This window comes from Cryptomeria japonica, chromosome 10 (genome assembly GCF_030272615.1).
Source record: "Cryptomeria japonica chromosome 10, Sugi_1.0, whole genome shotgun sequence".
In the NCBI taxonomy this organism is placed as follows: domain Eukaryota; kingdom Viridiplantae; phylum Streptophyta; class Pinopsida; order Cupressales; family Cupressaceae; genus Cryptomeria; species Cryptomeria japonica.
In genome coordinates, this window is record NC_081414.1 from 452,736,257 (window position 1) to 452,758,842 (window position 22,586).

At 39.2% G+C, this 22,586-nt stretch overlaps 1 protein-coding gene across 1 annotated transcript in view; it reads right to left on the reverse strand.

The window, feature by feature from the left end:
* Positions 1 to 22,586, reverse strand: part of LOC131067528 (uncharacterized) — a 174,870-nt gene that overhangs the window by 53,383 nt on the left and 98,901 nt on the right. The window contains exon 3 of the mRNA XM_058002563.2: positions 4,696 to 4,930. Within this exon, the coding sequence (XP_057858546.1) occupies positions 4,696 to 4,930 (235 nt within the window). The remainder of the gene's footprint in view (positions 1 to 4,695; positions 4,931 to 22,586) is intronic.

Here is a 22,586-nt window from a genome sequence, read left to right on the forward strand (position 1 = left end):
CAGATCTAGCAAACCTCATGAGGTCAGTGGTTGAGTACTCAAGGTGGTGGGCATCTGAAAAGACAAAACAGTTGAAGGCCAAAGGTATGGTTCTAACTTATGAATTAATGGGAGTGGATGATACTCTGTCCGTCCACCCTTGTACCTCTGCAGGTGATGCTCGGAATCCGGAAAGCGTTGGATCTCGAAAGAGAAAGGAGTTGGGTGGAAGCTCCACAAAGTGCACAGGGAAAAGGGCTGTAGTTGAGAGAAGAGAATCCAGCGAAAGTCACTCCATCCTAAGTGTTGCTTCCATTGCACCTGATCAGAGTACAATTGGGGAACAAGAGATGAACATCTATGTGAGTGATGATGAAGTAAGAGTGCTTTCCCAGCCAGTTGAGGAGGTGGTGGAGAAGGTCTTCCGAACTCCAGACAGGGGGCAGGATGAAGCCCCTATAATTTTCTTGGATGGCATACCAGCGAACGTAGGAGAAGCAGACAATGAGTTTGATCGGAACACTGTAGAACAATCAACCATTCCTGATTGGCTCAGAGCAAGGATAAAGGCCAAGGTTCCCAAGGATGTCCACTCAACCGAGGAGGCTACCGTAGCATTCCTGGAGAAGGTGAATGAACCCGCCGCAGCTAAACCGCCCAAACCAGCCAGGAAGTTCTCCCTGATTCAGAGAGACAGTGTCGGATTCAGGACAGTCCAGATAGCAGTGCCCAAAGAAGGGAAGACTAGGGACAATGTCACCGCAGATGACTACAAGATCACCACCATAGAGATGGGTAAGCCTACCCAGGACCAGGAGATCCAATATTTTGACGACTCCTGTAATGTTCTAAAGACAAGGCTGGCTCATGAGAAAGAAAAGAGAAAGAAAGTGGAAGAAGAGAATCAGCAGTGGAGGAAGTATGTTCTCCATCTTACCAGCCCACTCAACCATGAAGTCCCAACTACTCCACCACAGCCTCTTCAGCAAGGATCAATGAAGGACTATGATGAGATGAAGGGATCATACACTCAAGAAAAGGAGTGGATTTCAGATGCTGTGATACGTGCTCACACCCTGGTAGAAAACTTAGTATCAGCACATGAGGCAACTTCTTTGTTGATTGATCGTATCCAGAATCTATCATCCAATTGGGAAGAAGTGGATGAAATTCAGAATGAAATACTCCCTCACCTAAAGGTTATCCGAGGCATGTCAAAGAAGAGCTTAGTGGATGCAGGCATCATACAGACAGGAGATAGGTACGACTTCGGCACGTGGTACTATGCTCTGGTCACTCGGATTGAGGTTCTGAAGAAATCCGAGACCAAGTGTTTTGAGACAGAGGCAAGGGTTAGAGAGATCCTGGGCAAGGTATTCCGGGTGGCGTCAGAGATCTGGCAGAAGGAAAGCCTAAGGGAGAAGCATTTACAAACAGAGAACCTGAGAGCCAGGATTCAGCAAGCTTCTTCCGAGATTCAGGGATGATTGACAAAGGCGATCTTTCTAAGATTGCAAACTTCCTCTCCATCGATGACAACTTCCTCACCCAGGCAGTGGAGTGGGAAGGCATCCTTGCTACATGTGTCGACGATGTGGATCTCGTCGACTTCCAAATTGGCGGTTTGCCAAGTGTCACCATGGAGGAGGTCAAGCTCATGGTGTCCAGATACGTTGAATCTCTGAAAGAGGAAAGTGGCCACTCACCTCAGTAAAATTAGCAGTTGCGCCACTTGTCACTCTTTCATTTGCTTGAACTGATAGTATTTCGGGAAACCCTAATTAGGGTTTAGGACTTTCAATCTTGGCCCTTGATCACTGTTTGATCTCGGCCATTCATTTATTTTTGAGAAACTATATAAGGTTACCTCCTCTCATTTGAAAAGGGTGAGGTTTTTGATGTATTGTTGCTTAAGGTCATTTCCAGATAATATATTGCATGTGCGCTGCTTTGTAATCTCTATTATTTGAATGATTTGCATGGTTCCAATTGCCTCAACACTTAGTTAAAATTAATTTAGATTTGCTTTCATTGTTGTTAATTCAAAGGAAGGATTTGATAAGTGTCAATTGATGGTGTATCTTTGCTCATACTTTTGGTGTATGGATGATTTCCATCTCACCATGCAAAGTAGTCTGAGCCCATCCCCTGTGCATCCCAACATCTCGATCATAAGCACAACCCATTGAAGATTGCACCGGCCTTGTGTAGTTGTCCCTAGTGTGGCGAAGCAAGGTTTGGTTTCTCAAGAGCACCCAGTTGATACCGTCTCCAGAATTCGTAGGATTAGATTAGCCTTCTTGAACTCTATCCCTTTTTCCCTTTCTTTTGAAAGTCTAAATCCCAGAAAATCCCCCCCAAAAAAAGAAGAGCCTAAATTGCTAAATCCATCTAAGTTCAGCAGTTCAAAAGAATACTTGTCAAACGTAAGTCCCCCTTGAAAATTTCAGCATACACTACCCAAGAAGCTATTCCACTAAAGTCGCTTGTTCGCACATATATACCTTGGAATCAGTAGTGATTTTTCAGGAGAGGATAGAATACCTTCGGGTATCCTATCCTAATGTTTGGTAGATGATAAAACAGACACCAACAGGTATGCATAACATTGGTTGTCCATGTCAATATTTAATTTGGATATCATCACCATATTCTTCTCAATAGATTGCATGTGTGCAGGCTAGGTTCTGGTTGGTCCTAGGAGGGATTCTCTTATGTAATGTCCCCATTTTTGGAGTAAGAGTAATTAATTAATTTAATTAGTTAAGTTGTTCAATTATTGTTATTTTTTATGGATAGCTTAATTAATTATTTTAATTAATAGTATTAAGTTAATTATTTATAAAGTTATCAAATAAATTAAAAATTAAAAGATGACTTTATATTTAATTAATTTAATGAAGTAATATTATATCATAAAGTCACTCAATGAAATAATATTATATCTAGAAGCTTCTAGAGATGGACTGAAAAAAAAGTATAAAGGGAGATCTAGTTGAGCTTCAAGGCAGCCTGGAAATTGATTTTGATATTGATTGGGTTTTGTTGAACCAAGGGATTTCTGCAGAATATTATCTTTGGGAATGAAAACTCCTATTGATAGCATAACTGAGGGAGTGAAAGATCTCTTGAAGGGTTGCTTGAGGAGGTGATACTTCAGTCATCTCAATTGTGCTTAAATTGTGGCCAAAGACCAACTTGCAAGACTCAATTCTAGAGAAGTCAAATGGAGATATTTTGAAGGCTAGAGGATTTCATCAATCAATCACCAAGAGCTGATTGCAGTGAATTATGCCAAAGTTGTTGCCTCAGACCTATTCAGATTTTGCCACACTTGAAAAAGACCATGATTTTGCATCAAGAGTTCATAGAAGCCACGATTACATCTCTTGATTGGAGCGCCTTATTCCTAGGGTCTGATCGATAGGTATGGTGTATGGAAGGAGGTCGTGACAGCAGCTGATCAAGGACTGAGACTCTTCATAGAAACGGGGATGAATTGGAAGAAGACTTCAGCTCCTTGGTACATTGTCATACAATTTGGCATCTGCATATTAGGAGTAAGAAGGTGATTCCTTAGCAAGCATTTTTGGAGGGGATAATTCAGTCACATTTTCAGATCTGAAGCAAGTCTGATTCAGTCTACCATTGCCACGATTTTGCTCATGTCCTCTTGTTTAAGCATCGAACTTCCCATTTGGTGGTAGCACTTTGATAGGAGGAAGGCAGTGATATTGTTCAGGGTCTAAGAGGAGTCTTTATAGCTGGAATTCAATTATTATCAAACCTTATACATGCAGCAGGGGCGATTTGTAAAACAAATCGATTTGGCTTTGTGAAGGCTCCAAAACAAAGGATTTTGCTTGCTTCTTCAATCACAAGTTTGGGCGATTCTAATCAGGTTCATTTGGCATCATTACTCCCTTGTAATTTTCAGTAGTATGCAGACTTCAATGACTGCCATGTGTCTTCAGACTTTCTGAGAATTCATTGCTAAGTTGCTAGGTACTTCAGCACTTGTTTGGTCAATGTAATGAATCGTCTCATGAATAAAGGAGTAATAAGGTTGCTTTTCATTTGTACATTGTCTCTTGGTTTCATGCCAACTGTTTGCTAAAACTACGGTCAGCTGTAGGTATGTGTTTATTGCTTTCAAACCCATATACTTACACTGGAAAACACAAAACAAGTTGCACAATCATCCTAGAAGGTTATATAGTTGTTTAGTAGTTGTTTGCAAGTCATATCTTGATTATGCTTAATTGTTAATGTTTCCAAACAAGTCTGAAAACTTATAACAGCCATTATGCCAAAGTGTTTGACAAAATATCCCAAGCCAAAGCAATCAGAATTTCTCATCATAATCAGCCAGGGATATTACATCTTATCCATTGACCTCTCTTGAACTACCATTCTTGGCATTCTTGATGTTGTAGCAGATGACTTTTGCATACAAAAATAACATTTAGAATAATATACTTACATGAACTTTGTAATATGTTAAATCTATAGAAGGAGCAAGTTTATAAAAATGGAAGCTGAAGCATAGCTTTTTTGAAAATTTTCCAAAACCTCCTCAATAAAATGGCTAGAGATGTAAGAAATTAGAATTCTGTCATGATCCAAGTGTATTCATTCTTTACACTCAAAAGCAGTAAAACAACTTTCATTACATTCAATTCAAACTAAAAACACATAATTGGAGAAGAAGCTTACGGAGGCTTAAATCGGTACTAGGGTCACATTCATGTTGTGCCATGTAATGCTTTAAGGTATAGAAAGACCAGCGTTTAACATCTGGTCTTGGCATCAGTAATTGAACATTTTTAGAAATCAATTGCTTGAAATCCTTATCTGGAGATGCAATAACGGCTTTCAATCCTCTTTGCAAAACTTGATCTACTAGAGTAGCTACCACATCATCTGCCTCAGCATCTCCAATTTTTATAACCTGTGATAGAAAAACATAGACAATGTCACACACAAAACCATATTAATTGCCACCGGATCTATACAAAATGCACTAGGGACCATGGTGCAAAAAAGAATTATAATTATGTCCATAAATGATCAAAGTAAACCAATTGGACTCAAAAGTATAGCAGATCACAATAGTTAATCAGACAGAATTGTAAGGAATTCCAGAACCAAATATATCTAATACTAGAACTAGAAAGACATAAAGCTAAAAAAGATGGCACTAAACCCAAACAGGTGAAACCAAAAAAAAATCAAAATATACAAATGCCATAAAATAAGAAACATACCACAAATAGAGGCTCACTGACAGAAACAACTTTTGACAAATCTAGGGAAACAACCTTAGAGACAAGGTTCTAGCTAACCACCACAGATGGGCCGATATAGAGTCTAGATGCCCTTAGGAGAAAAGAACCAGCTGAACAATCTTGAGAAGAAGCCAGGGATTCCCAAATGCTCTCCTAGTGTCCGAAGCTAACAATCCTCCAAATATGGAAGGAATATATCAGAAAAACTGCACCTTGAGAGATATTTATGATAGATGGATCATGACTACCATGCACCTAGAATCGAACTATAGGTCTGATTTTTTTACATGCTCACAATATTTATATGCGTATACCTTCCTAGTGGTTTCCTCTTAGTGGAGGAAAACAACCAAGTAAAGGCTTTGTTTTGTAGGCACATTTGACCTGCTAACTAGCCATGAAATTGGCTATAAAAGGAACCTCTAATCATGCAATATGATCACAAGCTGAGAAATGATTTGATTGATGTTGGATCAATGAGGAGCTAAAAGTGGGCTAGCAAACTTGAAGACCTCCCTTGCAATCTTAGGGTGTACCCTATCCCTAGTTCCATTAGGTCAAGCTAATGTCTTTGGATGCAATATTCTTTTATGTTAGAGTGTAATGTCCCCTTCTCCGCAGTGATTAGTTCAGTTGGCCGTTAGCCTATTTTAAAGGCCCGTAAGCTAGTCGGGAGCAAAAATTGAGGTTTTTCCTATTTTGTAGGAGGATTCTTTGGTGTTTTCAGGGGGTGTATGTGGGAGTTTGATAGTTTGGATTATGGATTCTTTCTGGGTTTTTAGAGAGCTTCAAGATGGTTCGACGTGCATCTACATCGGGTGACTTTTTTCGGACTTACTATTTTTAGTAAGTGCAATAGCTGCTCAGAATGTGGTTAAAATCACTTTGGAAACACTTACTATTTTTAGCAGTATGCTATTTTTAGTAAGTACTATTTTTAGCAAGCAGGCCTGTTCAGATGGCTATTTCCGGCAGGTCAGTTTGAGCAGTTGGTCTTCCAAGCATTTTTTGGTGCTATTCTTGGCAAGGGTTCTTCAGCTCAGTTCAGTGACTATTTTTGGCAAGGCAATTCTCTCAGCTTGTTTCCCCATATCCTTGGAGCTTGTTTTGGCAGGTTCAGTATTTGATGAAAAATGGTGTTTTAAATTAAATTATAACTTAAGGCAAAGGTTGGACGATTTATTTTAAAGGGATTGCTTAAGTTATATTGATATCTAAGTCATTTCCTTAATTATATATTGGGCGATTTATTGTTGAGGAAAAATACTTTATAAAGTGAAATATTAATAAGGCAAGATGGACGCCTTATGGAGAAATAAGTTAATTTTATAATATATTTCACTTATCTACCTTGGATGCCACATTATGATTTTATAGTCATTTTTATAAAGTATATTTGCTCCTATGAGAAGGTCAATTTGGAGAAAGGAGAAATGAAATGTAATTTCAAAATAATGTGAAGTGAATGTGCATTTGGGTTTGCCGTTTATTTGGAGGGAATATGAATTTGAATTTGGAGACACAAAGTCTATAAATAAGAGTGTTGGGCTCTTGGTTTTGGTATCCAAGAATTTTTATAATGAAATGCTACCAAAATGCAGAGTGAAAGCTTTGGGGAATGCTTACCTCCTAGCCATAGCTTGATTTAATGACAGCTACAACAAGTTATCTTTCTGAAATTCAGATCTGGGCAGGACTTTGATCATTTTCAATGAAATTTGTGCACATTTGGGGCCAGCCGTACCATTCTAGCTAGCCTGGGAGATCAAATAAATAAACAGGGAGGTTTTGGAATCAACTTTTGCATGGGAATTCATTGTTGGGATTGGATTAAGGCAGATTAGTGGTTATTTCAGAGAATCCATATCTCATTTGAGCTACATATGCAATTTATTGGGGAAAGAGTCCAAATTTGGTGACTTCTCTTGGCAAGGTTTTGGAAATCAATTTGGGTCTACATAATTCTTCATCATTTGTTTTTGATAATTCATACTAGGAACAGTTAAGCATATTGGAGCTGTTAACACAGTGTGAAGGCTCCTATTTCAGCATATATTGCATTTCAATCAAATAAGGAAGTTCAACCAGGCAAGCTCTGGATTCTTGGTATGCTATTTGAGCCCTGTGTGAAATAAATTAGTCATTATTTGTCATTTTGTTTGCAGCAATAAAGAAATCAGAATTTTGAATTCAATTTTCAGTATTAGATTAGTTGTATTTTGCATACCTCTTTCATTGTGCAACATTCAAAAGTCAATAACACGCAAGCAAACCTCAATAACGCTTCAAAACCCAAAACATCTACACGCTGGTCAAAGAATTTTATTTAAACAAACCTATCAGATTGTGCCAATCAGCAGTTGGCATCTTTCAGAAACATGATAACTCTTCAATCAAACCTTCCAACCAACCAGCACACTTCCAAAAGTTTACCAAACAATCATACACATGCTCAACTCCATAGAACTTTAATGTACCCTTTTTTGCACCTTCCAAAGCATCATTTATTTTCCAAACGTTAGCCTATTACCACTGATCCCCGTAGGCTAATGTGACGATTTAGGGGGGCTTTTGAGTGTCTATTTTAGTACTCTCCATCTTACACAACAGTTTATTTGTGGTTTGCCTTGCAAAGGTCTTTCAAATTCTGTTTATACTCACTATTTTTAGTAATTCACTTGGACATTTGGGTCCAATACTTACTATCTATGGTAAGTCATCGGGATGGTCAGAGGGCACCACAATTATATTTAGAAAGTTGGTAGGATCACTTGTTGGTTTGATATTTGGCATTTCATGTAGTTTAATGATTTAATTTAATTAAAGTCTAATCTAGCATTGACTTTAATATAATTAATTTAATTAAATATCTTTATGACTAAAGGGGATATAAGGGGTAAAGTGTTCATTTAATATATTAAATTATATCAAGTGACTTTATGTTATGACGTTATAAGGGGGTCAAAATGATTATTTAAAAAGTCGTTTGGTAAAGTAATGATTACTAAGCCAAAAGTGGGTGCCAACTTTTGGGAATTTAATGACATCAAAAATAAATTAAATGATTTAAAAGGCCAGGAGGTGTGTGTGGAATTTTTGAGAAATATAAAAGCTCATTTGAGAGCTTTATTATTCATTCTTGATTACACATTTTATGAGAAGAGTTGAAACAAGGGTTTTCTGGTTGGTGGAGGCCATAGCCTTTTGAGAACGAAATCCCTCAAAGAGAACAATGTTTGTAGGAGTCGAAGATCACCCAAGAGCACTCAAGGGATAATCTCATCCAGATATTATACTTGAGCATATTGCAGGTATTTGGCATTGAGAAGGAGCTGAAAATGGTATTTTATTTGTAGGCTTACAGCTGCTAGGGTTTTGATCAACTTGGAAAAGATTTGCGAGCAAAATTCCAAGTTGGGTATTTGAGATTTTGTGAGATATTGAAGATTCAACCATGAGGGTTTCATGACAGCATTATGGCAATCATTTTGATTATTTGATGAGGGATTTGTTGCTGGTTTAAGCTTGTGTGGCTGGGCACTAGGGTTCTAGACCCTTATTTTGAGATATTTTGATAATTTGCTGATAAAAACATTTAATAATAATGTTCTGCATAGGGGTGACTAGTTTGAGGAATTTTGGAAGCATTTGGCAAAGGTCCTAGGTTTATATCAGTTGGGAAATAATTTATAAAATTATTTCTGCATATGGGTGATTGGTATTTGTGAAGATTGAAGAGGAAATCATCAATTCAGTCCAAGCGCACCTAGGGTTTGAAGGCATAACTGATATTGCAGATTTATGTGAGAGATTTCCAGCTTCTTTCCAAGTGTTCATTCCTGTTTTGGAATTATCTCCTATAGCCGTACCTGTTTCGGCTGAAGTACCACCTTCTTCCTTGACAAATTGATCATATGGCGTCCTATTGTGTTACTACATCATTTGTATGATCAAGGTATGTATTGCATTTGGAATCAATATAGATTACATTATTGAAGGAAATATCTTACTGTTGTAATTATATCAGACCTTTATCAGATCTGGTATCATTGTACCTTCATTGACATTTAAAGAGAAATAAGAAGTTTACTGTGTGTTCCTTCATTGCTTTGTATTCTATATTATTATATGCACTTGTTTATGCCAAGAAACAATTATACAACATTCAACACGAGAATAAATCAGAAAACACAAAATTTTAGATAAAGGAAAAATCAGAGAAAAAACAAGGCAGATTTAGTGCAGAACAGGGTAGGATAGCATAGTGGTCTTAGAGTCCAAGTTCCTACCATCTTATTGGGTGATTCAATAAAATTCAGAGGTACAGCAATGGGTTTTAACAGGGTTGAAGATCAGAACAAGAGGACTTATCAACAGGAAGCTATCCAACTCTTTGAAGAGTACCAAAGCATGCCCAAGGGATTTGAAAAATAGGTTTCCTTTAATGATTTCTTAAGTTTGGTTGTAACCTTGAGACCTTGTAAAATAAGCATGGTGAAGTACATCAGAAGGATAAAGAAAGAAAGTCAAAAGTTACCCTTCAAGAAGGGTTAGTGAAGGAAGAAGAAGCACTTGTTTGTGACTTGCAGCATATGGATGATCTTGGAGAAGATAAAAATCAGTCAACATGCATGTGAGATTGGACTCTAAGCTCTAAAGAAAATAGAACCACAAGTTCACTTCAGCCCTATAAGGGCAAGGACATAGGAGAGTCACCTACTGAAGCTATAGATGAAGAGTACATGAAGATTGAAGGAGATTCCGTCACAGAGGTTGCCAAATTAGAAAATCAGTCATCTTTTGCAGTCACATCCGACGAGCAATCTTCACTTGAAAGTGCAATTTTCAGTCATTAGAAAGATGTTATTTCAAGTAATGAATGTACGAGTTTCTTGGTAGGAAGCTTAGAGGTAGAGCTATCCTACGAGGTTGATCACACTAGTGCATATGATGGGCATATTCATACATATATGAAGATGTTTTCCAATTAGCCAATGATGATGACTCCACATCTTATGTGAGAGCTGAAGCTTATGTTGGTCTGGGTGAGAATGTGGATCGTGTTTGGTATGGATCTACTTTTGACCATAGTGTTGCTCTAACTTCACCTACACAGTTGTGCATTAAGGATGGCATTGATAGCATTGATGGTGTTGATATTAACCTAAAAAACAAATATGTTTTAGTGTTGCATGATATTGATCATAAATCAAAAAAATTGTATGGGGTTGATAGGTGTCAGGAGTCCTATAATTTGATAAGTAGGAGGTATTTTCCATAGCAAGTCAAACTATGATATTGCTATCAGGGTTCAACTGTGTAGTTTTTGAGTCAAACTCATTGACCCATGTTTCATGAGTAGTGGTTCACAAGAACCCATCTCTCATGAGAATGAATGGTCCACTTAACACTCATTGCATCTAGGTGATGCTCACATGAGTGAAGCATTGGGACTTCTCGGGAGGTCACCCATCCCAGTACTACTCCAACTTAAGCGTGCTTAACCACGGAGTTCCCTTCCAGGTTAATCCACTTAGCTTGCAACCCCATTTGCCAAACCTTCAGCAAGTGTTGTGCCTCATGAACCATTCATTATAGAGCCCCTTTAGCTCATCAATTGATAAGTAGGAGGTATTTTCCACAACAAGCCAAAGTATGATATTGCTATCAGGGTTCAACTGTGTAGTTTTTGAGTCAAACTCATTGACCCATGTTTCATGAGTAGTGGTTCACAAGAACCCATCTCTCATGAGAATGAATGGTCCACTTAACACTCATTGCATCTAGGTGATGCTCACAAGGGTGAAGCATTGGGACTCCCGGGAGGTCACCCATCCCAGTACTACTCCAACTCAAGCGCGCTTAACCACAGGGTTCCCTCCAAGGTTAAACCCACTTAGCTTGCAACCCCATTTGCAAAACCTTTAGCAAGTGTTGTCAAAAATCGACTCCGTTTGCCCAACTTATGACAAAAAAACCTCCCCCCTATCAAAAAGGCTTTCAAAGAGGAGCAAGAGGAGGTGACTGGACAAAGGTGGCTCTCTGCCTGAGCGGTGGTGGTCGTCAGGCGGCGGCGGCAGAGATCCTGGTGGCGACGGCAGAGGTGCTCTGGGCGGCGATGACTGTGCTCCGGGCGGCAGGGCCGTTGTTGGCCAGCAGGTTACAGACTGTCAGTTTGGTAACCGCCTGGGAGACCAATAGTAACCAAAAGGCTGGCCCTAGTGGTTAAGGGACTGTCAACGATCATTGGTGAGGGTTCCGGCCTGGGCAAACTGTTAAACTGCCCAAATTTTTTTTGATTTTTCTTGAAAAGCGTGCCCTTGAAGGGCCAAAATTTAAAAAAAAATTCCCAAAGCCAAAGTTGTCCAAATTGGACAAATTTTATATGAAAATGGGGATTTTGGGGTGTTTTGAGCTCAACAGTGAGGTCCGTGTGAGCCCAAAATGCCCAGAAACAAAGAAGCACCCCAGATCCAAAATAAAACTCTGAAAAAAACTGAAACCCTTGCCTCCAAAAAAATCTTCTAAAAAATCAAGAACAAGTAGCAGCAGATGTAGGCTCTAATACCATGAAGAAGTTGAGAAAATACAACTTCAGAGTTCCCAAGAGCACCTGCAAGCAAAATACCTGTCACAAGACAAGATTGGAGACAAAAACACAATAATGGCTCTTAAGAAAAAGATTATCATTTAGAGAGGGAATCAAATAAAAAACTACAATACAATCCTTATAAAAGGGGAATATGCAACCCTAAAGATGTGCAACCCTAAAGGGATAAAGTGTATTAAATAATTAGAATAATTATTAAATACCTTCCATATTATTAAATGCCTAAGTTTAGCTTAAGCGTAGAGTATAATAGACTAATAATTAAATAAATAATTATTAGCTAATACAAGATAAATCTAACAATTTATTTGTGACAGGTCTCCTAATTGGCAAGAAATGGTTGATGCCCTTACCATATGCGAGGCAGCGTTCAAAGCCCCTTCTGAGTCTGATTTGAGGGGACCCATTTTGACTCAATTGGTAAATGATGTGAAGAAGGAATTAGGTGAACAACGCCAGATATGGAGCACTAAAGGTTGCACCATCATGACTGATGGTTGTACGGATAGTAGAAATAGAACTCTCCTTAATTTTCGTGTTTCTTCCGCAGGTGATTGATTAATTTTAGTTTCATTAAGTCATTAATTTTTTATTTTTCATTTAATGATTTATTGAATGATCATTCATCTTGCTTTATTTTTTTTATTTCAGGGGGCACCGTTTTCATCAAGTCCATTGATGCCTCCACCCATTGCAAGAATGCCACCTACCTATGTGAGCAGATAGAGGAGGTGATTGATGAGGTGGGTGAGGAGAATGTGGTACAGGTGGTGACCGACAATGCAACAAATTATGTTGCTGCGGGTAAACTTTTGATTACAAACTAATTTTGTTTGCAAATTAATTACTATTTTGTAACTTCATTAATTACAATGCAAAAAATTATGTTGCTGCAGGTAGACAATTGATGGAGAGGCACCCATCTATAATTTGGACTCCATGTGCCGCCCACTGCATTGACCTCATGTTGGAGGATATTGGAAAACTCCCATGGGTCAAGAGATGTGTAGAAAGGGCAAGAAATGTGTGCAAATTTGTATATAATCATTCATGGGTGTTCGCTTTTATGAGACAATACACAAAGCAGAAGGAGTTAGCTCGTCCAGGAATCACAAGATTTGCCACAAACTTCAACACATTGAGGCCCATGCTTCGCTGTAAGTCGGCCTTGAGACAAATGATTGTTGGTGAGTGGTCTTCCTCATCCTATGTTGCCACCCCTACAGGGAAAGATATGGCAGACTACATTTTCGATGAGCGAGACTTTTGGATCCCTTGTGATGGGATAGTGAAGGTAATTTTTTTATAAATTCTACAATTTAACTTTTTGTTTTATAACTTATTCATCATATTCTCTTATTTGCTCATTTTTTCTAAATTACACTATTTTCAATTTTGCAGTTTGTTAAGCCATTGGTGGTTCTGTTGCGAGTTGCGGATGGAGAAAAGCCTGCAATGGGCTACATATATGAGGGCATGGATAGGGCGAAGGAGGGCATCAAATCCGTCTATGGAGGAGATGAGAGCAAGTATGGTCCCATTTGGGAGATCATTGATAGGAGATGGCATCATCAGCTTCATAGGCCCATCCATGCAGCAGCCCATTATCTGAATCCAACATTCCATTTTAGCCCTACTTTCAAGGCTAATGTGGAGGTCCTTAATGGGCTATACTCAATCATGGAGAAGATGGCACCTGCTGGTTCTACTTAAAGAGAGCTTAATCGAGAGCTACAATTGTTCTCAAATGCACAATGGGAGACCTTCTCTCGTCCTATCACCAAAGAAAGTAGGACAACTATGATGCCAGGTAAAAATAAATTGTAAGGCTTAATTTTAGTTTTATTGTATATTGTTAAATGAGTTTATGAGTGAGACTGATTTTATTTATTTTTCTCATTTCAAACTCAGATAATTGGTGGAGCTTTTTTGGCCCAATGACACCAAATCTTCAGAAGTTGGCCATTCACATCTTGAGCCAACCATGCAGTGCATCTGGTTGTGAGCGCAATTGGAGTATGTTTGAGCACCTACACTCCAAGAGGTGCAATAGATTATCTATGGAGAAGATGAATGATCTCATCTTTGTTCACTACAACCTCCGCCTGAGAATGAGAAAGAATGCATTAGCTGACATGTCTCCTATCATTATCCTGATGCAGAGTGGGCCACTGAGACAGATCTTGTGGTTGTCTTTAGTGATGATGACACTGATTGGATCGACCAGGTAGATATAGAGGCTGAGGCTGTAGCCATGGCAGAGGAGGAGCAGAGAGCACGAGTAGAGACAGGAGATTCAGAGGCAGATAGTGAAAGAGATGTTCTTGATGTTGGTGAGCATGGCATGGTGTCACGGGGAGCGGCTATGGCTGTCGAATTATCCAGGACCTACCTTAGACGCCTTCGCAAGGGGTCGGGGCCAGATGGTGCACACTCCTCTGAGCCATAGGCTTGTAGTTGTATTTACCTTTGGTATTTGTATGGAACATTTGATGATGATCATATGATGACATGGATTTTTTATTCCATGAGTTTTGTAATATTGTATACATTTGACAATATTTATATATCTATGTTTGCTATTTCCTTCAGCTACAATTTGCGTTTATGCTTATGTGATTGATGTATACTTGTGTATGTAATCAAATGAGCCGAGTTTGATGATGTTATTGTGTCTTTAAGGTGTATTCAATAAAAGGTGCATGAAACAAGTTTTAAATCTTTAAAAATCTCTAAATTTCTTGAGTTTTTCACTTTCCCGAGTCCAGCTGAGTCTAACTTCGAGTCCTGATTCCGAGTCCCGTTTCTTTGGAAATACCTCATCTCTGAGAAAAATTCCATTCAGGGAACTCATCTCATCTTTAGAACAGTCTTCCAACTCGAGCACCCTTTCATTGTTTGGTTCCATGGCTTTGCTTCCTTCATCCATACACAACTTTCTGACTTTCAACTCTGATTCACAAGATGCCAACTCCTCGCTCGCTACTTTATTTCTGAAGTCAATGGCACACTTCCTCCCTTCACTCTCAATCAAGAGTGTATTCCGCTTCCAATTATGATTCACCTAGGCAATAATCAGCCAACCCCTCCTGAGGAGTGCATCGTATGTCTTCTTTTGCAATGGGATGTCTATGAAGTCCAAAATAAATTGTTGTGTCCCGATCATTACTTTTTGTGCCATCAATGTTCCCAACGGCTTGATGTCGTGTTGGTCAGTACCTACCAAGTGGAAGGTCAGTGGCCAAAGTGTTGGTATTCCGAGGCATTTCCAAGTATCTTCTGGCAATATGTTTACTCCCGAGCCTCCACCAACGATGGTTTTTATCAATTTCTTCCCCATAATTTCCATCTCGATGACATCTAGCTTCCTTCGAATGCTCACTGTCAACAGCATTGGATCACTTCATGTGGTGGTTTCCCCAACAGTTCCTTTTGTGGCTAACATTGTTTCTAGCTGACTGTGTCATCACTGACCATGTTCGTAATTGCCACTCTCAATTGGGGCATAGTCTGAAGAAGGTCTATCACCTTGATGGTTGTGGTTGTCTGTAGCACCTACCGAACTATGTTCTTCTCTGACTTTGATTGCAATGACGTACTTGTAGTTTCGTTGGAGGTTATTCATTCCTTCGCTAGCACTTGTTCTACTTCTGCTCTGGCTTCTCAGAGTCATTCCTTCTCCGTACAAGAGTCTAAATACACCACCTTTTTTGTATGTGCTCTCATGATTACTAGACTACCTCATCTTGTTCCTCCACATCTAGCATATTAATACCCTTTTGCTTCGGGCAATTGGTGTCTTCATGATCACCAGGTCAACACCATTTGCATAATAATTGTTAGCTTTCTTATTCTAGCAATCTCTCACAAAGTTTCCCCAATCGCTATATTGTCAACATTGTATGATAGAACATCCTCTACAATCGTACTGCATTTGATTTTGCCCTCCTCATTGATTTCCATAACTGCTTGGCAATACATTCTATGGTTTCAATGGAGTACACTCCCCCTATGTGAAGAGTACTTGCATACTTCTAGTCTTCAAATTATATGGATAATCCTTATTGAATGACCCATCACCTGTCAAATCTCACATAACATCTTTCTAGGACAATTAACTTTCATGCGCCCCTCAATTTTACACTCAATACACCATAGTTCATTAGTTTCTTTACTGGTTCCTTTCTTTGCCTTCAATTATTTCATCATTCTCATCATATCTCGTCGTAGGGCATGAACGATTTTGGATTCTTCATCGCCACTACCTTTGGTGCTCTCCTAATTATCAGTCTTCAACTGGCTAGTTCTCCATCTTACTCAGCAACTCCTTGAGCCTACGATTGTATGCCGATACGTTCTCATGCTTCCCTTGTTTGGTATTGTACATTTCAGCAACAATTTCATTATCATCTCATAGGAGTTTAAAGTCTGTCAGGAACACCTTCTTCAGCTTTTCCCAAGATTTTGTTTATTAATCTTCTAGTTTTGAGAACCAATAAATGGCTATTACCTATAATGTTGCAGGAAACACCCTCAACCAATAGTCTTTATCTAATTGACCGCTTGCCAACCAAATGGTTTCGCACGTCTTGCAATGACGCGTAGGAACCTCTGACCCATTCCTCGTGAACTTCGGCAAGTTTTGTCCATCCACATTCAGACTTATCAGAGGAGTCACCATCTTTCTCGCCAACTTACTCCCTTGTGTGCCGAACCTAAGTGGACTGTTTCGTTAGTTACATTTCGATTATTTCCTGACACTCTCGGCCACACACACGTCCTCTAGGCATCTGCCTCTAACATGCCCAACACTCTGAGCACTTCTAGGCTATGACTCGTTCCTGTGCTCCCTCTATCTAGGGGTCTGCAGTTTGAATCTTCCAATTTTCGAATCCCCTGAGATGGATAGTCAACAAAATATGTCTACAAGTTCAATATTTCCCTCTTCGTACTCCTCATCTGATGTTGATTGTACTAATGAAATGTTTGATCGTAGAATTGGATTCTCGAATGTTTCTCATAATCTTAATTCTCTTTGTTCTACAATCCATAAAGATCTCCTGATCGCTTAGTCTTGACCACCTTGTGGCCTCTTCCCGCCTTTATCGGTATCTAAAGGAATGAATCACTCAATCTGGCCTGATTTCTTTTAAGGCAACAATGCCAAATGTTTACTGCTATATTTGATAAATTAAATACAAGTAACAATACAGATGTCAATGCATACCAGATACAAGAGTAAAATATATCTTTATTTGCACATGAAATTATTACAAAGAAGACAAGATGGTCAGCCAAGGATTCCAATTCATCCGACTATACCATGCGACCTATTGTCATTTTATGACATCCTTGGTCCATCAATGAGAACAGATCGGAGATATGTTCCATGGACTAGCGCGACCCCAGGAACCAAGCCTTTTCCTTCATAACCCCAAAATCCTGGAACCCGCACGTTCCGAGTCTTTTCCTTCTTGAACCCGGAATCACGAAATTCCTAGGTTCCAAGCCATTTCCTTCATGACCCTGGAATTCCCAGTTCCCAAGCCTTTTCCTTCTTGAACCCGAAATCCAGGAATCTCAGAATTCCCAATTCCCAAGCCTTTTCCTTCATGACCCGAGAATCCTAGAACCCCCAGGTTCCAAACCTTTTCCTTCACGACTCCAGAATCTCGGAAACCCCAGTTTCCAAGCTTTTTCCTTCATGACCCCAGAATTCCAGAACCCCCAAGTTCCAAGCCTTTTCCTTCTTGAGCCTGGAATCTCGGAATCCCGGAACCCCTAGGTTCCAAGCCTTTTCCTTCTTGAACTCGGAATCCCATAATTCCCAAGTTCCAAGCCTTTTCCATCTTGAAACCGGAATCCTAGAATCCCAAGTTCTAAGCCTTTTCCGTCTTGAACCCGGAATCCTGGAATTCCCAAGTTCCAAGCCTTTTCCTTCATGACCTTGTAATCCCAGAGCCCCTAGGTTGCAAGGCTTTTCCTTCATGACCTCGGAATCCCAGAACCCCCAAGTTCCAAGCCTTTTCCTTGAACCCGGAATCCCGGAACTCCGGGGTTCCCATCTCCTCTCTCCTTGCAGCTAAGCCCGACGTCCCACCTCCAATGATATCAACACTTGTAGATGACGTGATCAACACTCAAGGTTCTTAATACTCCACCAACCCCTGCGATTTGTCTACTTTCATGCATGGAGTTACAAGGGCGCATTTAATGCTTTTTACAGGAGTGCTATCAAGTGGAGTTCAGGGCCATGCTTATTTAAGGTTACTTGATGGCCTTCATGTCAAAACTGCATGCTCTGACTTTGGAATGTCAGGCAATCCACCTTCTACAAGTACTTTTATTCTTGGGATTGCCTTGTCAAGGTATGGCCAAGTTGCTTGCATACACACCATGTCAAGTTTGTGCACCTCTCTGCCTTCCCTAACTAACATTCCTCTGTGCATGCCAGGGTCAGGGCTTCCTCTTCTTGACCATTGGTCTCTCCTTTGTGACTAGTTTGCTATATATAGGTTGTTAAGCCTCATTGTAAAGGGTTCTCTCCCTTCTCGCTTGGACTACTCTCTACTCTTTAACTTCTCTTGAAGATTTGTATTATTTTTTGCGTTTCTGCAACTGTAAGTTTCGCCATTGGCTTGAGAATGAATTGAAATCGTCATTCTTGCCTCTCTTCAGCTTATTCATGTTGTGTATGTTTCCTTACCTTCATTGTAAGTGCATGTTTGTGGCTTTCTCTCATGTATATGTTGTGTTAACTTGTTTCTGGGTGTGACTTGTGGGAAGCCTTCTCCTTTTTTAACATTCAGCAAATTCTAACCTCCATACATGCATTTGGGGTTATTCATGCAACTGAAGTTTGTGCATCTTCGGGGTATTTCGATTGGTTCTTTGTGTCATTTAAAGGTGGGTAGAGGAACATCTCTTATCTTGGTGCATCACCTCCTTTCATTTTAGCATTACCTTCTTCCCTTTTCCTCTACAAGTTGTTAGGATAGGTTTAGAAGTAGAATTTGGAGTGTTGAGTTGGTTCAACACTTGCACTTGGATTGAGAAGGAAGTTGGCCTTCTTCGAAGATTCAACCCCTTTGTGCAAAGTCCTATTGATTTGCGTTTTGTGACCATACCAACATAGAATAAAGTTTCCCAATGGTCACCTTATGCTCTCTTGATCAAAGTTGTATGCATGCTAAAAATTGCAAGAAGATCGTACATTGACTCCAAGGTTCCAACTGTATACTAGTGACTTTACTATGGATATAGACTTATTTGGCTTTGATGTTTGTTGGTAATCCAAGGGGACTTACGTTTGGATCATTCTTTCACTTCTTTGTTGTGGCTGGAACTTCATCATCGGAGATAGAAATTCTATGATGCTTCTCTTTCAAATGAAATGAACTGTAATGAACTAAAATTAAAGGGGAAAGAGTTTAGGAAGACTAAGCTAAAGCAAAGAACATAGGAGACAATGTTTGCTTAAGTGAAATCAACCACACTTTGTTTCACCAACTTCATACAACTACACAAAGGCAGTGCAATCTTCAAAGGTTGTGCAAGAGATTTTCATAACACCAATGAACGCCATCAAAGAACAATGTTCATCTGATGATCGAAGTTAAACTTTCACATAAAATGGCTCAGACTAACCTTACACTGCAAATAAAAATCATCTATTTGCAAAAGTATGAGCAAAATATTTCACTATAAACAATATCATCAATCATGTTCATCTGAATGCTTGGAAAATTCTACACCAAGTGAGGAAGGTGAAACAATGCAAGTTTTGAAAAATAACTTAAGTGAACACCATCAGAGAACAATTCATCACTATTATTATCTCAATAACCTATCGCAACAATTTCATACAAATCTCCCTGCTTTACAAATGAAAGGGTCACCCCCTTATATAGGCCTCTAGCCTTGATTACATGCAAACCCTAATTAGGGTTTGACCCAAAAGATTCAACACACATGATGCAACAAGGTGGGAATAAACATTAATGACCCATTATGCCCATTATCAATTAATTACATTTTTTGCCAAAAATGGCGTCTATTGTGCATTAAATGCACCACTTCTTTCAAATTTGCCCAATGTGTAATAAATGCCCCATCAAGCTAGAAATCACCCATTATGCTTTGAATGCTTCACCATCTCCAAAATCAGCTACATGCAATAAATGCTCCATTATGCAAAGTTCACCCAACATGCAAAAGATGCGACTTTATTTCATTATAACGACTGCTGTAATGTCCCATTAATAGGAGACAGGCAGATGACAGATGGTTGACCTATTAGTCGAGTTCTCGTAGGTCAACAATATGGATAGGGGACTCATTCTGAGGCTTTGGAGCATTGCAGGGGCTTTGGGAGTAGTTTTGAGCAGTTTATGACAGTTTCCTAGATTTTAGGAGGGATCCCTATTTTCTAGGGGTTGACTAGTAATTGACCAGGATGCATCAGGGAACCTCCAGGATCATTCTGGAGACTTTGGAGGCAATTCCTCTGTTTTAGGGAGGACCCCTATTTTTAGGGGGGCACTGTCAGTTGGCCTGCAGGACACAAATATCATCCACGATCAGGTGTCTTCAGTCAAATTTCAGTTTTGAGTCCAAATGAGCATTTTATGAATTATTTGGGAAATATTTAATATTTCCTAAGTTGGGTTTAAATAAATAATAATAAAGTGAATTATTATAATCACTTTATACCTTATAATAAAACATAATAAAATCTGCCCTTGGCACACTTCCCTAGGCGCCAAAGTGTTAAGTTATTTTTATAATAAATGGCCCCTTTGTTAATGAATAATGAAGGCTTCATGAAGTTCGAATTATTGGAGGGGAATAAACTCGATTAAAGTTTATTAAATTTTATAACTTGGTGCCCTAAATTGGTCGAACCATTTTGGAGATGAATAAAAAGAGAATAAGGCTTCATTTTTCATTCATTCATTCGATTATTCTTTTCAATTTGGCTTCAACATTCAAGGTTTGAGCTCTGTGAAAGGTTTGAGCAGCAGTATTGGCTTCTAGGAACGGAAACTCTTGGGAGAAAAGCAAGTTGGACGAAATCCCAACTTGCCTGGTTATAATATTACCACAATCATAAGGATTAATCAGATAGACAGTGGATTTGGTGATCATTATTAGTTGATTCAGATTGGCAGAGAACAATTGTTCTATAAAGAATTGCAGATCAGAAGGTTTTGGCAGCACATTCTATACATTTCTAGCTCCCACGAGGCTTCTCCTTGTTGGCCATACCACTTGGAAGCACCTATGGTATCAATTTCATCATATAACAGCAACAAGGGTTTAGAAAAAGTTGGAAATCCATTGTCAGAATTAATAAACAATGTAATGTCCCCATTTTAGCTTGTCAAAAGATGATGTGTCGTTAGCCCGTTTCGCCTTGGTCCCAAGGGATAACCAGGACTTTGAAGGGATCCTGAGGTTAATTGGCCTAGGCATTTTTCAGTTTCAGGCCAAACTGAGCTCGTTTGATGGAATTTTGGAGGGACTTACTATTTATAATAAATCAATGTTTGGTTCAGTGAATTCGAAATCTCAGTGTTGGACATGGAGCGTGACGGTGAGCCCTTTCCGAAGAGCTGGTATTTTGAGTTAGATTGATAATATAATTTAATGCCTGAAGTTCATTTAATTAAGTGACTTTAACATTAAAAAGTATAATATAAAGTTATAAAGTCACTTTATATTATTCTGAAAAGTGGTCTCCCTAGGCTGGGTCGACTTAATGTGGAGACATGGGACTCAAGTAATTAAAAAATTATAAATATGTAACTTGTTTAGTCCCACATTCATAGTGCATTGGGATGTGTGCCCAAAAAGTGTTATAAAGGAGAGCTTTTATTGCTTAAGAGGATGTCTTGGATATTGTGAAATCTGGGAAATTGTGAATTGGGTCAGATTTTCTGGAGATTATTCTGGAAATCTACTTGGCATTTGGGGAGGAAATCCCTCAAGTGTGACATTTCTCTTGCCTGTGAGAGACCAGGTTTGGGAAATATCTCTAAGCAAATCGGCATTGAAGAAAGAGATAGAGTTTTTCTTAGACTGGTTTGGTCTAGCATTGCAGGGCACACTGGAAATGGTCAGAAGTTTAATCTAGTACTGCGATTTTTTGTTGATGTATGTTCCAGTAGAAGAATTTTTGAGTTTTGAATTCACAGAGAATGCTTCAGCCAGTCGTGGTTATTGAACCATTTAACAACTGCAATCAAAAAAGGGAAAAAACATGCAGGAGCAGCTAGGAAATTATATAGAAGTCCAATTCTCTGAGTGGCAGACCTTCAGTGCAGCTCGAGAATACATATTTTGTGAGTATTGGATAAATTTATTGGCTGGGCGTAAGAGCTAAACTGCTAGGTGTGATTGATCCTCCTGCAAAAATTCTGGGAAGGTAGTCTTCCGTGTTGGTATCATCATGGGAAGTTTAGACTCCTTTTGTTGAATGTGTTTGGTTGGGCATGGCCAACATACTAGCTGGTGTTGTCACCTTGTAACTGGGCGATAGGAACCTATGCAGTTCGAACTTCCTCATTTCTGCAAACAGTGAACAATCTATCTCTGCCTGGGTGTGGTTTCTATTGTCTGTTGTGCGAAGTAAACCTCTTTTCTGTCTGGGCGTATTTATATATTACTGGCTGAGCGCAAGAGTCACTTCTGACTGGGGACGTGAACAC